Source organism: Podarcis melisellensis (assembly GCF_964234715.1).
Source record: "Podarcis melisellensis genome assembly, chromosome: 14".
Classification (NCBI taxonomy): domain Eukaryota; kingdom Metazoa; phylum Chordata; class Lepidosauria; order Squamata; family Lacertidae; genus Podarcis; species Podarcis melisellensis.
In genome coordinates, this window is record NC_138546.1 from 23,123,970 (window position 1) to 23,141,803 (window position 17,834).

The 17,834-nt window shown below is 46.8% G+C and overlaps 1 protein-coding gene across 1 annotated transcript in view; it reads left to right on the top strand.

Moving 5' to 3' along the window:
* Positions 1-17,834, top strand: part of RAB26 (RAB26, member RAS oncogene family) — a 123,429-nt gene that overhangs the window by 100,014 nt on the left and 5,581 nt on the right. The window contains exon 5 of the mRNA XM_081889005.1: positions 5,127-5,179. Coding sequence (XP_081745131.1) covers positions 5,127-5,179 — 53 coding nt within the window. The remainder of the gene's footprint in view (positions 1-5,126; positions 5,180-17,834) is intronic.

The following is a 17,834-nucleotide window of genomic DNA, read 5'->3' on the forward strand; positions in this document are numbered from 1 at the left end:
AGGAAAATGGATTTCGGAGGGAGGAGGAAAACTGCAAATTTGGGTAGCAGTTCTTTATTACAAGTTCTTCTAATGACCAGCTGGGACAGAAGTGTTTCAGGGAGAGGAGAAGCCCCAAAGTTGCTGGTCTTCAGCAGAATGGACAAAGAGGGCTTCCAGCTCCCACCTCTGCCCTCCTACTTTCCTTAATACCACATTCTTGCTTCCATCACTAATCACTGCTTCTTCAGTTTCCTGGTTTAGTGACATGGACTAGCCCAGTCAATAAGAGATCATGTAGTGAGCAGTGGGCGATGGCAGAGAATTACAAAGCCAGCCAGGTTTGTAAAGGGGAGCAGAGAGAGTCAGTGGAGAATGAAGGTGTTGGGTTTGAGCACTTTGAAAGCCATCCTTGGAAAACAGTTGAAAGGGACCTTTTGACATTCCTAAAATTGTCTTTTAAAAGCAATGAGCCCTTTCATCTCACCCCTTCTGAACTTCTACAAGCTGTCAGCTTCTGGTATCCCTCAGCCACTTCAATTGGTTCCCAGTGCTGGATTGGACTCAGGCCAGATTCTTTCTTTCTTTCTTTGCTTTTCTCTGCTTTATGAAACTTATTTATTTGGTTTTTCATATTTTACAATCACATATCCAACATACAACATAAAAACAAGATTCCAAAGAATCTCCTGGACTTCCCTCTTCCCCTTTGTGTTAATCATTTCCTCCGGCATCTTTTATGATAATCCAAATCTTTTACATCTCCATTATGTACAAAATTCACCGTTAAACTACAAATGTCATTCCAATCCTACTAATGATTTTAGCTGTTTACAATGGTTTTTAAGATAAATTATAAATTTGCCCCATCTCTTGTTAAAGTTTTCGTCTTCCTAATTTCTGATTCTTCCTGTCATTTTAGCCATTTCAGCATAATCCTTCAACTTAATCTGCTATTCTTCTTTGGTAGGGTGGATTCAGGTCATATTCAAAGCATACAATTAAGTCCCTATTATACCACTTTAAAAAGTCATGGCTTCCCCCAAAGAATTATGGGAACTCTGGTTTGTTAAGGGTGCTGGGAGTTGCTAGAAGACCCCCTATTCCCCTCCTAAAGCAACAATTTCCAGAGTGGTTTAGCAACCTGTCCCCCCCTCCCAGGGAACTCTGGGAACTTTAGCTCTGTAATTTACAATTCTTGAGCTCCTTGAAAGCCTCCTTATCCCCACATGAATGGGGCCAATTATAGAGACCATGTGAAAAGGACTTTAAAAGTCTTTGGCCAGATATCTTTCCTGGTTTGATTTGAAAACTTTTATGTTTTGAATCGTGTCATCACAGCCTGTCCCTGCACTGGCTGGAGGTTCTAGCACAGAGTTGGGGAGTTTTCAGCCTGCAGGCCAAACTTGGCTCCCCATGTGGCCCATGAGGCCACTTTAGGGAAGCCACACCTGCCCCGCTTAGGCTGTGATTCCTGCCTTGCAGGGGTTTGGACTAGATGACCCTTGGGATCCCTTCCAATTTTATAGTTCTGTGATTCTGCCTGTTATTATTACAGCTGCCTATCTAGTTTTATTTGCTGCATGAAATGGTATCTTTATGCCCTTTGGTTATGTTAATTAGTAAATGATTGTCTTTTTGAGCCACGTGGGTTTCCTGCAAACACACCATATCATCTTCCTCTCTCTTAATCCAATAAGAGATATTCTTCCTATTCGCTGGACGGTTCATTCCATTAACACTAAGAGAGAGATGCCCCTGATCTCGAGTTTGCCAAAATGCTTCTCCAGCCTGGCAGAGCAAATGGAAAGCAAGGGGAAAGTTGCTGTTGTTCTTCTTATTATAATCATTATTAGTTGCATTTGTATCCCATCTTTTTCTCCAAGGAGCTCAAGGTGACAAACATGGTTTCCCCTCTCCTCATTTAATTCCCAAAACAACCCTGCAAGGTAGCTTACGCTGAGAGGCAAGGCCCAAAGTCAACCAATGAGCTTCATTCATGGTTGAGTGGGGTTTGAACCCTGGTCTCCCAAGTCCAAGTCCAACGCTAACCACTATACCACACCGTCCCTTACCTGGTGTTTGGTCACAATCTTCAGAGGGGATGGGATTTGCCACATTGGCTCAGAATTTCCAACATCAAAGGGCCATTAACTCTCCTCCCCGGCCTCACTTGTGACTTTGCAGAGAGCGACATTTTGCAAAAGGCAAAATTCCTTTTGCAGAGGAAAATCAAGGAGCTAAATGGTGGGATATTTGGGGGGTATGGGGTGGAATTGGATTGATCCGACCCAATTTTTTGAGCTAGGCTCTTCCTTTCCTTGCATGCTTTGAACTTGCACAGAATTCCAAACAGGGAAAACGACAGCATGAAAAGCCCCCTTTGCCTTGTCAAGGGCTGCCAGCAGATGCTGGCAAGCGCTGTTTCCCTCTTCAGACTGCTGCTCTCCCAGCCCTCTAAAGTCAGGCAGGCAGCCCCATGAAGTGCCTTGAAGTCTCTGCCTAGCTCATTAGCAAGGAGGAAACTTTCACACTGGAAGCCTTCAAAGGAAGCCTTCAAAGGTCTGCAGGAAACAGAGGTTTTTTTAAAGTGGGGGTGGGTGGGGGAAGGTGCACAGAACAAGGAAGGTGGGGCAAATTAGTGTCCTACTCCAGATTAAGTGGGTTGCTTCCCACTTCCCTTTGGCTGAACAGGCAATGTCACAACCCCAGCAACAACCAGGATACTGAGCTGGAGGCAACAGTGTCCTCAGATAAGGAAGTGACCAGCTTCCTGGGTCTGAGCCTGATGTGGCGTGGTTTTTAGAGTGTTGGACTAGGACCTAGGAGGCCAGGGTTCAAATCCCAGCTCAGCCATGAAACCCATTGGGTGACCTTGGGCTAGTCACAGCCTCGCAGCTTAACCTACCTCACAGGGTTGTTGTGAGGAAGAGAACCTTGTGTGCCACCTTGAGCTCCTTGGAGGAATGTGATAAATCATCACCATCAGATGACCACAGAACTTGAGGCTGGCAGCAGGAGGCCACTGAACCAGCTGCCATGGCAACCAGGCCCATAGAACTATGGCCAAGATCCTTTCCCCTGGCACAGTGTGCCTCTGGCAAGGCTTCACCAGTCCAAGCAGCGCCGGCTTGTGCACCACCAGTTGGGAGGCCAGGAGGAGGTCCTGCCTTCAGGCCAGAGAGCTGACCCTTTAAGAGACTCCAGAAGGGGTGGGATAGAGGCAGAGGCTCAAAAGTGCTCCATTTACCTAGTCAGAGCTCTCAAGGGTATCTCCCCAGGTCTACAACAAACAACAGTCTGTCTGCTTTCTGTGCTCCTCTGTGGAACCAGGGCAGGGCAGGTGAGGGTCCCATCGCAACTGCCTCTCCCTCCTGCTGCCCACACACTCTCCACCCAGTAGAAAGAGCACCATGAGAGGAAAGCTGGCCTGGAGGTTGTTTTGCAATCCCAAACAGCTGGAGTCAGGCGTAGGTCAGCAATAAAACCATAAAGCACCCGATGTCAGTGAACTCGTTATTCAAAGAAGCAAAACAGCTCAGGCCTAGTGGTCACAGCAACCCTCCCCAGTCTTGAACAAAAGAGGCAGTTGTGAGGACTGAAGTTCCCAGCCTTCCCACCGCTCTCTAAGGTTCTTCCTCAGCCGCCTAAGGCTCCGCCGTCTTGTCTCTCTTTGCTCTTCCCTCTTCATTCCTCTGCAGGTTCTAGGAGACCAGGGGGGAGCTGGTCGCAGCAGGAGGGGGAGACTCCCTGGGTTCTTCAGCAGCCTGCCTCATCTCTGTCTCATGGCCCACTTACTCGCCTGCCATAGCATCTTCCTGCTCACTAAACCCTGTTGCCTCTTCTTCCGACACCTCCTCCTCCCAGTCTGCCCTCTCTTCTCCCTCTGACCACTTGTCATTGTCCCACCGCTAACCCCCTGGCTCTGAGCCTTCTTCCCCTGGGGATTCTCCTGCTGGTGCCTCCCACCACTCCTCTGCAATCCAGCCAGTCCATGACACCAGCTCTTCCAAAATGGGACACCCAAGAAGGCATTGGGACAACTCCAGAAATCCTTGCAGCAGTCCCACCTGGGTGTGTCCAGGGCCCCTTCTGATTGCAGCTGCTTTGCTGATTCTGCTGGACACCCCATCTACTAGTCTTGCAAAGCTGAGGGGTCAGAGGGCAAGGGGAGTGTATGTGTGGAAGCCTCTTCCAGGCCAATTTCCACTCACCAACCACAGCGTTACCCGTGAATTAAAGACCACAGGAAGGAGGCCTGCCGGGACTCAGCTGTTTCCCAAACGCTTGTTGTTAAAACTTCAGTAGTAAAAAATTTAGAGCTCTCTCAGAGAATCAGTTAGTGGTTTCTCAAGTGGAAAGGGAGCTCGTTAAGCGAAAGTGATTAAAATGCTGATGAGAAAGAAAAATGCAGAAGCAGGAAGAGAGAATTTCTCACCACAGGGACCCTGGAGGTATGAGGAGCTGGGGTGGCTCTGGGTTGCACTCGCTCAAACCACAGAATTGTAGAATTGGAAGGGACCTCCAAAGGTCAACTAGTCCAACCCCCCGCAATCACAGCTCAAAAGGCCCTTATGGATGGCCAGCCAACCAACCAACCTCTGTTTAAATATCTCCAGTGAAGCTGAGATCACAAAATCCACAGGCTAGATTTTGCATGTGTTGTGTGGCAGAGAGGTGTGTGTCTATGTGCTTTGTACCTGCGCCACAGGGGTCCATTAACCACCTTATTATTTGAACAGAATCAAATTTTCCCACTCCTCACAAGCACCCTCCTTTTCAGTGGCATCCTATATTCTTCATGACATTTCCTACACTGTAAGGACACATTCCAGTTAGACTGGGAGGCGGGTTCGGAATGTGACTGGTTATAGAGGGGTGGGCTGGAGAGCAGGCATGTGTCTGGGCTTAAAAGTCCTGAGGGGCTTCAAAAGAGGCCTAATTCATCCCTGGCCAAAAGGTCCCCCACCCCAAAGGTACTGTCTTATGTAAAATACAAGGCATGCATTGCAGGGACATGGATGTCACTAGATGGCCCTTTAGTCCCCTTCCAGCTCTACAGTTTTGTGGTTCTAATCTGTGGTGTTTGACTAGCGGGCTGACCTGTGCCTTGCCTTCTCTCCCTGTCCCTTGGTCTTCCTCTTCAGCTTTGCTGCTGCTCTATGACGTCACTAACAGAGCCTCCTTCGACAACATCCAGGTAAGTCTTGACAATGGTTGCTGAGGTCCAGGGGTGCAAGAATTCTGGTGCCTTTTCCGGTTGTTCCATGATGCCGAAAGGTTTGGTCCTGGCAAAGTGGACTGCTGAACAGGGCAGGGAGCATCTTGTTAATCCTCCCAGCCACCATGACACGGAAACACCACCCCCCCGGCAACTCCCTTCTTCCTACCCTAAAGACCCAAACTGCAGCTGCTCACTGAAGGAAAACTTCTCCAGAAGACAGCACAACTCCTGCACCTCTCCGTTAAACACTGCCTGGAGCAGCATTTCCCAAACTTTAGTGGGTCACCGTCCCCTTGGTCCCATAAACTCACCCCCTGTGCCCCCTACCCTATAAAAAGCATTATTCCGAACTAAGGAAGATAGTAACACAATAAAATTCAAAGCCATAACAATTAATTACTCATTGATTCCAAATCCAATTAAAACTAATCAGTTCAACAAAACTGAGGAACTTGATCTCCCGTGATGCATTGCAGGAATTTGGATAAGATGATCCCTGAGGTTCCTTCCAGCTCTACAATTCTATAGTTCTATGCCAGTTTTTCAAAGTCCAATAATTATTTACACCTCCAGCACCAGGTTGGACAAAGGCTGCTGCAATTTAAATTGGTCTCTGGTAGGCCTCGCTTTGTCTGAGCGCTTGGAGGGCTACAAAGGAGATGGCCCTGATCTTCCAACAGTTCAAACCAATCGTCTCAGGGAACTTCTGATATTTTCAGTATTAGGAGAAAAATAGCCATGTGCGGAATTAGTTAGCTCGCAGGACTACGGAGCTTGGGAGAATACCAATTATAATAGCAGTAGTAAGTTTGAAAGGCCACAGTATTGAATTTGGATGAGGAAATTACATCTCTGGGAGGTTGGCTTTCCCCTCTGGGGCTTTTTCCCTCAGATACAGCAGGTTTAAATTGAAACGTGTCTTTTGCGTGTGACTGCAGGGGGTGGGGGTGGGGACAAGCTCTGATGTGGTCAGGATCTCATCATTTAGTTAGTGGCGAAATATTTTGCTCCTGAGGTTTCATTCCGTCTCATCTTTTCCTGCCCTCTTTTTTTTTGGGGGGGGGTTCCTCCTATTTAATTGGGAACATTTTTGTGGGACAGTGGGCTCACACCTTCTTGTTTCAGCCCCCCTCCTCCTCTTCCCCTCCCCAAACCAGTGTGGAGCTGCATCTGACCCACAACTGAAACTTTTCTTCTCCCAAATCTCTTTGAATGCCAGCCAGTGAGAATCCCAAGTAGGGAGAGCCCTATGGTGCTCAATTCCTCCTTGTGGGCTTCCCAGGGGCATCCAATTGGGCAGTGGGGTGCCAGACTAGATGGGCCATTGGCCTGATCCAGAAGGCTCTTCTTAAAATCGGTTCTCAACCTGTGGGTCCCCAGATGTTGTTGGACTACAACTCCCATCATCCCTGAGCCCTGGCCTTGCTAGCTAGGGGTGATGGGAGTTGTAGTTCAACAACATCTGGGGACCCACAGGTTGAGAAAGGCTGCTTTACCAGGATTCTGGCAACGGATTGTGGTTAAGTGTCACATCTCCACTGGAATTATATCTGTACTTGGGATAGCATTATTATTTTTTTAATGCCTTCATGTTATTCCGATAAACCTGGAAAGCTATAACAGGGGAGGTTTTGAGACTACTGCTTTCTGGAGAAGGAAGGTGAGCTGCCTTTTATTAATCTGCTACAAGGATATCTCTGACACTACCGATATCATGAAGATTAAGTACCTGGATATACAGCTTCGAAAGAGTTTCCGGGATAAATTGGTTGAAACGTGGACTCCCCCCCCCTTTTTTTTTTATCTAGCAACCTCAGAGCTTTTCTGACACTTCAGGCAGTCGGTGTTGAGAGTCAGGATGCTGCTAAGTCTGCCTTTTAGCCTACATTGTGCTGCTTCTACATGCCGGTAACATGATGGAGAAAACAAAAAAGGAGAGCCCCGTTTCCACCGAATGTACATTGCACAGTATAGGGCATGGGTAGGCAAACTAAGGCCTGGGGGACAGATCCAGCCCAATCGCCTTCTAAATCCGGCCCACTGATGGTCCGGGAATCAGCGTGTTTTTACATGAGTAGAATGTGTCCTTTTATTTAAAATGCATCTCTGGGTTATTTGTGGGGCATAGGAATTCGTTCATCCCCCCCCCCCAATATAGTCCAGCTCCCCACAAGGTCTGAGGGACAGTGGACCTGCTGAAAAGGTTTACTGACTCCTGGTCTAGGGGCACTTCTGGGCTCAACTCTGCTTCTTGGAGGCCCAGGTACCCTCAGGGGCTAAAAGTGCCTTTTGCCCACTGTGCCCGATATGACAGTCTCGGCTATTCCTGGATCAGGGGAGCTTGAGCACTGTAGTCCAGGCTCTGGTTACTTCAGGGCTGGATTACTGCAATGTGGGGCTTCCCTTGTACTTGATCAGAAACTGCAGTTGGTGCAGAATGCTGCAGAACAACTGCTGACAGGAGTGAGACCCTAACCTACCAGCATGAGACCACTGCTCAGAGATCTGCACTGGTTGCCCATATATTATGCAGCCAAATTCAAGGTGTAACCATGGGTATATAAAGCCCACAATAGCTTGGGACCAGTTTACCTGCAGGATCACTTTACGTGCCCGCTTGGCCTCTTTAATCTGTGGAATGGCATTGTGACAGGTGCCAGTTAATATACTTGTAAAAAAAAATAAGTATTTTTGTTTGGCAGCAAACACCCTTTGGAACTCCCTGCCTGTTGACACCAGGAAGATATATTTACTCTACTCTTTAAAGCACCTCCTAAATGCATTTTTGTTCAATCAAGCTAATGCAGACATGTAGAAATTAACCTGTTTTTAGCTTAAATGTTTATTTTAATTATATTTTGATTATAAAACCACCGGATCTTAACTTTGCATTTTATTAACAATTTCAATGTTTTTAACTTTTTTTTGTAAACTGCTTAGAGGTTCTGTTAACAATCAAGCAGTGTATACATTTTATATTAAGTTAGATGTTGCTTTTTTAAAGAATCCATATATTTTTTTACCCAAGATGGGAATGTAAACAAAGCAGTTTCCAGTGTTCTGTTTAACTCAGCCCTTTATTGAGAACCACAGGGAGGGACTGGAATCTTGCTTTATTTTTAGGGGCAGAAACCATAGGTGATTAGTAGAGCCATTGTTTTGCATGTAGATGGTGCCAGGTTCAGTCCCCAGTGGCATCTCCAGGTAGGAGTGGGAATGATCCTTGCCTTCAATCTTAGAGTGCTGCTGCCAGTCAGTGCAGGTAATACTAAGCTAGATGGACTCATGGTCTCCCTCAGTATAAGGCAGCTTCTAGTATTCTAACTCACAGCAGCAGACACTGATCAGACCCTGACCACCTTCAGCAAGGTAGCTTCATGGGTCTTCAGACCATCTCCTGGAACCACTTTTGCTGTGTTGAAAAGTGCAATCCCCCTCCTTGCCCCACATCATTTCTAGGGGTTGGACTAGATGACCCTTGGGACCCCTTCCATCTCGACAGTTCCGTGATTCTATGATATTGCCCCATCCACAGGAAGAGCTCTGCTGGAAGTACCATGATACGTGGCTCCTCCATCTCCCACCTCCCCACCCCAAATACATCCAATTAACAAGAGCGCTTTGCCAGGCTGAGTAATAAATTTGGGATGACTGATACTGGAGGCAAGCTTCATGGACATCCCTTGATCTCTGAGCCCAGGCACCACTCCTCTGCTGTCAACCCCGCCTTGAAGACATTTAAATTGAGCGACATGGGTTCTTCTGCCCAAGGCAAATTTCATATTGGGGATCATTAGGAAAGGAATCGAAAACAAAAGTGCTGATATCGTAGTGCTGTCCTACCAAACGATGGTGATGCCACATTTGGAATTCTGTGTTCAGTTCTAGTTGTGAGGACAGACTTCAAATTTGGGGTTCGTTTTTTTTTTAATCTTAGAAGAACATTGCTGCCTCTGACCATGAAGGCAGAGCATAGCCATGGGTAGCCTTCCCCTCCTCCATGAATTTGTCCAGTTCTCTTTTAAAGCCATCTAGGTTGGTGGTCATTGCTGGCTCCTGCAGGAGAGAGTTCTATGGTTTAACTATGCACTGCATGAAGAAATTTCTTCTTCTGTCTGCCCTGAATCTTCATTCAGCTTCATCGGACGCCCTTGAGTTCTGCCTTTGATCTATTCCACTGTCCCCCCCTGGCCTCCTTACTTTCCTTCCTGATCTTCTGTTGCAGCGCATCTTGTGTCCCACCAACATCAGAGATATGTGTGTGTTGCATTTAGAGGCGTTTTCCATGGCTGCACCCAGGCTTTGCAACACCCTCTTTTGGGTGAGGGCCCAATCTATCTACTTAATGACATTGCACCGCTAAGCAAAGACTATGATGATTATTTAGACAGGCTTTCAGGCTGTTGCATTGATTGTGTCTTTCGGCTTTGCTTGATGGCACCGTTTTGAGTCCAGACGCTCCTGCTTTCTTCTTTCCGTGCTCATGTTACACTTCTTGGTGCCGTTTTTAGATGCTGCTTTCGCTATGTTAGGGTTGCATATTTTGAAGCTTTCACTGAGCTTCAGGGGCATGGTGCAGAAGGCAAGGTATAAATCTGGATTAAATAAGTAAACAAAGAAGACCCTTTCCCTCTGGAAAGTGGAATCCGAGCATATTTTGGCACATGCCATGCAGCAGACGGGCAGCAGAAGGTTGCTTCTGATGTATCAACTGTGTACCTCAGGGCCAAGCAATTAGGAAACTTTATTAAACCCTTTTTTTTTCTCCCACGCAAAAAACCAGCAGGCAAAGCATGATGACTTTACACAGCGAGGAGCAGAGGCTGCCAGGCGTTGCCTCCTCATTTCCTCTGTGTAATAATGACTTTAATTAGGGGCATTAGTAGCATTTGCAATTTAATTCCAATGGAAAATCCTACAAGATGGGGAGCAATTATTGGCTCAACTGTTGCTTGTTCTCACTGTATTTCCCTCCCCCTTTCCTCAAAGATGGAACATATTTTAAGAGGAGAAAGAGGAACGTGTGTTGTTGGAACGTCTCCAGGGCACAGAAGACAAAAGCGTCATCCAGGCCAGCAAGAGTAGAGTCTGAAGAGCAAAACGACCTTGCCAGGCCATCCCACAGTCTGCCGAGTGACAGGGAGAAAACCCTGGAGCTACATGCACCCAAACATTCCCAGAGCTATGCTATGTTGAGTACAGTCCTTTTACAGAGCCAGTGCGTTGTAGTGGTTAGAGTATTGGACTAGGATTTGGGAAAGTAAAAGTAAAGGGACCCCTCACCATTAGGTCCACTTGTGACCGACTCTGGGGTTGCGGTGCTCATCTTGCTCTATAGGCCGAGGAAGCTGGCTTTTGTCCACAGACAGCTTCCGGGTCATGTGGCCAGCATGACTAAGCCGCTTCTGGCTTAGTCAGAGCAGCACACGGAAATGCCGTTTAACTTCCTGCCAGAGCGGTACCTATTTATCTACTTGCACTTTGACGTGCTTTCGAACTGCTAGGTTGGCAGGAGCTGGGACCGAGCAGCGGGAGCTCACACCGTCGCGGGGATTCGAACTGCCGACCTTCTGATCGGCAAGTCCTAGGCTCTGTGGTTTAACCCACAGCGCCACCCGCGTCCCTAGGATCTGGGAAACCAGGGTTCAAATCCCCACTCAGCCATGAATGAGGCTCCCTGGGTGACCTTGGGCCAGTCACCACCTCTCAGCCTAACCTACCTCCCAAGGTTCTTGTGGGGGTGAAATGAGGAAGGGGGAAATGAAGCTCCTTGGAGAAAAGAGGGCAGGGTTATAAATGCAGTAAATAAATAGCTAGTAAGAACTCTGAGTCACAGGGCGCCATCAAGCTCTCCCTGCTTTTCAGGAAGCTTCTCTCCATAGTTTGCCTGCCAAGAAACACTTGCATTTTGTAGAGCTGAGATAGAGGCAGCCTTTCCAGCCCAAGGGCCACATCCCCTTCAGGGCAGGCTTCTGAGGGCCATATGCCCATGGTGGGCATGGTCAGAGGAAAATGTCAGAGCAACACATGTAAATCTTACCTTTGCAGAGCAGACTGGTTTCTACACACTCAGTCTCTCACAAATACCTCTCTTTATGCAAGGAAACAAAACATATTCCAGCCAGGCAAAAATACTTGGGTGTGGAGCCTGGGGAGAGATTTTAGAATAATGATGATGATGATGATGATGTTTGGCCCCGAGGTTCTCCACCCCTATTGTAGAGACTTCTGGGGGCATATTGTAAGCCAAGATAGGCTGCCCCATGGCCCACGGGACACATCTCCACTACCCCAAAGAGCAAGATGTTTGTGGACAACCTGCAGTAAAATCTGTTATATTTAAATACTAATCCTGTTTTAGGATACACACTCAGGTTCTTGTGGGGCAACAGGACATCACTGCTGCTCTAAATCAGAAGAAGGCCACCTGCAGCCTTCCAGGTGTTGCTGGAGGACACTTCCCATTGGTTCCTTGTCCTTTAAAGAGCATTAGACAAATTCATGGGGGGGGGGAGCTATTAGTGGCTACTAATGATGATATTTGGGACACGGGTGGTGCTGTGGGCTAAACCACAGAGCCTAGGACTTGCTGATCAGAAGGTCAGTGGTTCGAATCCCCGTGACAGGGTGAGCTGCCATCCCAGCAGTTCGAAAGCACGTCAGAGTGCAAGTAGATAAATAGGTACTGCTCCGGCGGGAAGGTAAACGGCGTTTCCATGTGCTGCTCTGGTTTGCCAGAGCATGTGCTGGCCACATAACCCGGAAGCTGTACGCCGGCTCCCTCGGCCAATAAAGTGAGATAAGCGCTGCAACCCCAGAGTCGGTCACGGCTGGACCTAATGGTCAGGGGTCCCTTTACCTTTACCTAATGATGATATTTGATCTCCCTCCCTGTTGGAGGAAGGATGTTTCTGAATGGCAGTTGGTGGAAATGGCTGGAGCGGAGAGGGCTCTTGTCTCAGGTCCTGCAAAGGGGCATCTGGTTGGCCATTGTGAGAACAGGATGTTGGACTAGAAGGGCTGATCCAGCAGGCTCTTATTGGGTCTGCGTGCTCATGTTCTCTGGTCCTGCTTGTGAACTTTTCAGAGGCATCTGGTTGGCTGCTCTGAAAGCAGGAAGTAGGACTCAGTGGGCTGCTGGCCTGATCCAGCAGGCTTTTCTTATCCCTGTTCTGGAGAAGCAGTTCATCTGGCTGTTTAATAAACACAGCAGCAGGAGGGTCCATTGCAGCCTGATGAGAGCAGGAGAAGCACAAACTCTGCATGCAACTCTGCGAGGCCCTTTGCAGTTCCACTTGGAGCAGATGAGAAAACTGAAATAGCCCCATCAGGAGCAACACAATGACACACTCCCGAGGAGAGCACATTAACTCGTTTTAAGAGCTCTGCCACCTGAAGTCTGTAGGCCTCTTCCATTTAAGCTAGGAGATTAATTAACAATGACTGGGCTGCAGGCAGGGAAACTTCCATCTTCAAGTAATTGCTGCACTGCAGGAATGGTGCGCTTACAAAACGGTCGCAGCATCTTTCTCCAAGCCGGTGCCTTCTAGATGTTTTGGACTTTATGTCTGTTATCAGCCCCCTTTTTCACCAGGCTCAACATCATAGGGTTGTGCTGGGCACGCATGATGGAAAACATTCTTCCTCTCCACTCCCTGCTCAGGCCTCAAAATCATCAAATGGAACCAGGTTACGGTAGTTTTGCCATGGCCTGATGATGATCAGCTTATGGTAACATAGAAGCAGGGTTTTTCACTGGTGGCAGCAGTGTTGTGAAATTTCACCCACGCCGAAATATGAGAGGGCCCATCAGCATTGGCATTCCGCCGGCTCTTGAAGGAATACCGGTTTATGCAGCTGCTTCTCTGAGCTTGAACCTCCTGATCTGATTGCTTTAATTGCTCTTTTAACTGTTATTTTACAGCCGCGTTTCAATGAAAAAGATAACTGTGGGTGGTTTAATGTTTTGATGGAATTGGTTTTTATTGTGTACTTTGATGGTGAGAGGGTTTTATACTTGTAAATTGTTTAGAAGCCATTTTGGTACATAAATTAATACATGATGAAGTATGATGAATGGTGAGCACGTCCAGGAGGGAAATGGGTGGAGCAATGAAGTAGGCTGTTTCTTACACACACTGACATCCCGCTCTCTATCCACCATTCATTCACCCAACAGCACAACATTCTAACAGAGCGATTCATTCACTCATGTCAAATCACTTGCTGGCTGCAGTTTCCAGTGGTGAGATCTGTGTGAATGAGCTATCAGTGGCTACTAAGCCCAATGGCAATGTTCCAACATTTCTCCGATGAAAATAGGAATGTCCTTTTCCATAATAAGAATACTAATTTTATTATTTATACCCCACGCATCTGGCTGGGTTGCACCAGCCAGTCTGGACAACTTCCAACATATATAAAACATAACAAAACATTAAACATTTAATGTTTCCCCAAACAGGGCTTCTAAAGGTTTTATAGTTACTTAGCTCCTTGGCTCAGGGATTGCATAACTCCATACCCTCCAACATTTCTCCCATGAAAATAGGGGTGTTCTAGGGGAAAGCAGGATATTCCAGGGTCAAATCAGAAACCAGGACATTGTAATAACCTGCAGTTTCATATATATTTAAAGTAGATAATTAAATGAGCAAATTAAATGAATTTGGATATGCAGAAGATATTAAAAAATAAATCTAAGGAACTGCGGAAAGAGGGGGAAGGAAGTCAAACCTTGAAATGTTTAAATGATTGTAAAATTAATGGAATGTATAAATTCAAAAAGTATGAATAAAAAATAATAATCAGAAACCAGGACGGCTTCTGTAAATCTGGGACCGTCCCTGGAAAATAGGGGTGCTTGGAGGGTCTGCATTTCCACTGCCATAGGCATTACGCCTCTGGAGACTAGTCGCTGGGAATCGCAGGGGAGAAGAGTGCTGATGTGCTCCGGTCCTGCTTGTGGGATCCCCCCTTGGGCAACTGGTTGGCCACTGCGAAAACAGGATGGGCAACTGGTTGGCCTGATCCAGCTGCAGAGCAGTTCTTATGCTCTTACTGATGAAGCTTGCTTATGGGTACCATCTTGGCACTTCCAAAGCAGCTGTGAATCCCTGCATCGAGCAATATTTACACATGCCTCCGGTCTACACACACACACACACAGAGAGAGAGAGAGAGGAGTAAATGTGAGCCAGCTGCTTGATATGGACTCTTGCACCTGAACTCTTTGCTCTTGGGAATGCTACTGAAGTACAGCCCCCTCCCAGAGTGGGTGTTTTAAAAATAAAAGTAGAGAATGGTGACATATCAACAACATCTCTCAGCTGCAGCAACCGTGACTGCTTGTTAGGAGACATGTTGCAAATACAAATTATTTGTTTGCAAGCGCAGATGTGTCTCTCTGGCACCATCATGTGCCAAAATGCAGCCATTGCACAGTAGTCAGAAAATACACTGTACTGACACGTTTTCTTCCCAATCCAGCTTTGAAAGTACAGTGTTAAAACTTCTTCTATCTTCTTAAAATACTCCAGCCTCCTTCCTGAGCAGCCTCTTTCAACCAGGCCCCCTCTCAATGTTTTGGGCTGCAACTCCCATCAGAGAGAGAGAAGGTTTAGTTTCATCTTTGATGTGAATAGGCATCAATTGAGAGTCAGTGTGGCCTAGTGGTTAGTGTGTTGGACCTAGGATGTAGGAGCAGGGTTCAAATACCCCCTCGGGCATGAAGCTCACTGGGTGACCTTGGACCAGGCACTGCAGCTCAGCTTAAACAACCTCACAGTTGTTTTGGATGTTTGTCCAGAATATTTCTATTATTTGTTTTATAAGAAGTCTCTCTCTCTCTCTCTCTCTCTCTCTCTGTGTGTGTGTGTGTATCATAAAAAAGGAAACTAAAGTGGTTTACAACAATAAAAACATTAAAAAGTAAAGAAACAGATGTCAATTAACCGTTGTGGAGGGATGTGTTCTTGATTGCTTGCATAGGCTTGGCAGAATGGAAATATTTTCAGCAGCCACCTCTGAATTGTTCCCAGTGTTGCGTTAAAATGATGAAACGCCTTTCAGAGAAGTGGTAGAAATCTCAAGGCAATTTGAAATCATACAGTTAAAAATAACAAACAAAAAAAGGTTTGAAAGCAATGCAATTACTATTTTTGAAAGATGGGTTTTAAAAAAATACCAATAAACACCCAATGCTTTTTTTTTTTAAAAAAAATGAGGGTTTGTGTAAGAACCATTTCATAAAATCATAGAATTGTAGAGTTGGACCATATGGGGATCAAACCTGCAACTTTGCCATTATCAGCACCCAGCTCCAACCAACTGAGCTATCCACATGTCTTTAAAAAATAAGGGTGTGTGAGAGAACCATTTATATCACCTTGAGTTCCTTGAAGGAAAGGTGAGAGGTAAATGTAATAATGAATAAAAATGAACGATAGTTTGCATAGAGAGGAAGGGGGTCCTTGAGTCAGATGATGCTTTGGGGGGGGGGGCGGCTGAGTTTGGCCGTAGACTTCTGCCCTGTTGCTTGTCTCTATGCTAAACGGATTTAATGTGGAATAAAACCAGTTATCTGTCCTGGGTGGAGGGGGGATTTAAGTGGTGAAGCAGCAGCTCCATGAGGTGAGCAGGTGTGGTCCTCTCAGCTTCCAACAGCCCCCTGCCGCTCTATCAGACACCCTGTCAAGAATTCGGCCGGACTCCCCCTGATTAAATCTGTTCCGAATTTTTAAAAAGGGCTGCTGGGAACTGCCAAACGAGTTCTCGCCCTGCTGGAACGGCTGTCTGGATGAAGCATCAAGCTTGCCGCTGGCCGTCCATACTAATAAGTTTGCGGGTTTTCTTTTACTACTGTGTTGTGGCACGGTGTCAGGCTAGAGGCTGGCAGGGCAGGTGGCAGGGTAAGTGCCCCCACTCTTGTTCTGGGGAGGGTGCATGTGTGTCAGGAGCTGAGAGGTGGTGGGAAAACAACCTCACATCGCAGCACCGAGACCAAAGACCAAGGGCACCACAGCTGATTTCTAGGGAGCCTAGTCTCCTTCTCTCTTTTGTTCTAGAAGTTTAAGTAGTTTTTTAGATCCTGTTTGTTTGTAGTGCGTTGTGAGAGCCGTGATGTCTGGTTCTATTTTGCTAACTTTTGAGGTGTTTTTTTTTAAAAAGGGATGTTTTCTCTTTTATGCAAGCTCCTCTGGTGACCGCTTTCATTGCGTCCCATAGGAGGCGGGTTGTTATATGGTCTACATCATTTTCCTTGATGTAGTTCTGGAAAGTTTTTGTGAGACTCTAATTTGTTTATTTGTGGTTAGGATGGGACTGAAGGACCATGATGGGGTGGTTTGTGTTCCCTCTCCTGGTCTAAGGGTAACTTCTACTGGGGCGTGGTCGGTGATTCTTATGTTACCTATGTTCGTTGATTCCACTGAGGGGAACAGACCTTGTGTGAGCAGAATGCTGTCCAGTCTGGACATTGCAAGGGCACCAGAGTTGAAGGAGGATATTGACAAGCTGGGTGGCTCCTCTGTCATGGATGCTTTAGCTGAGATTCCTGCACCACAGGAGAGTTCGGTTAGATAACTCTTGGGGTCCTCTTTCAACTCGACAATTCTATGATTCTGAGGTGTGCAGAGGAGGGTGTCAGAGAGGATAAAGGGACCAAGCCTTATGAGGAACAGTTGAAGGAGCTGGGGATGTTTAGCCTGGTTAAAAGAAAACAGAGAGGTGATATAAGAGCCGTCTTCAAATATCTCTGGGGCTGTCACATGGAAGATGGATCAAGCTTGTTTTCTCCTGCCCTGGAGGGTAGGACCCGAACCAATGAATTCAAGTTACAAGAAAGGAGATTCCGACTTAACCTTAGGAAGATGGTTTTCTGATGGTAAAAGTAGTTCAACAGTGGAATGGAATTCCTCAAAGGGGGTTATCTCTCCTTCACTGGAGGTTTTTCAACAGAGGTTGGGTGGACACCTGTCAGGGGTTCTTTAGCCGTGATTCCAGCATTGCAGGGGTTGGACGAGATAATCCTTGTGATCCCTTCCAACTCTACACTTCTGTGACATTTGCAGAGCTCTTTTCCTAAGTGTTCAAAGCGCTCAGCAGATCCTCATAACAACCCTGTATGATAGGCCTCTTGTTATAGCTTAAAAATTGGAGGCTGAGGGTTGTATCCGACAAAGTTCTATGTGGAGGAGACTCACTGAAATAAATGGAGCTATGTTAGCCATCCCCATTGATTTCAGTGGTTCTACTCTGAGTAGGGCTAATATTGGTGGCTTGCCTTGGCCTCTCCTCTGTGCTTGTGGCTCACCAACAGTTTGAAGTGTGGGATCCTTAAGTATGCAACTCATGTTCTGCACAGGCTGGTCTGCCCCAGCTCCCAACGCTCCTTACAAACAGACAGACAGACAGACAGACAGACAGACAGACAGAGGTTCAGACAGAGCTGTGCCATGCTTGAAGAAAGAGGGGCATGAAATGTTTTTCTTAAAGGGCCAGGCCTGGCAGTCTCGTTTCAACATGCCATGCTGTTTCTGCCCTGAGAGGAGGCTGGCATGCTGGACACAAATAGGAGGAAGAAGAAAAAGAGGAGGAGCTGCAAGCCTGGATATAAAGCAAGTGAACCCAG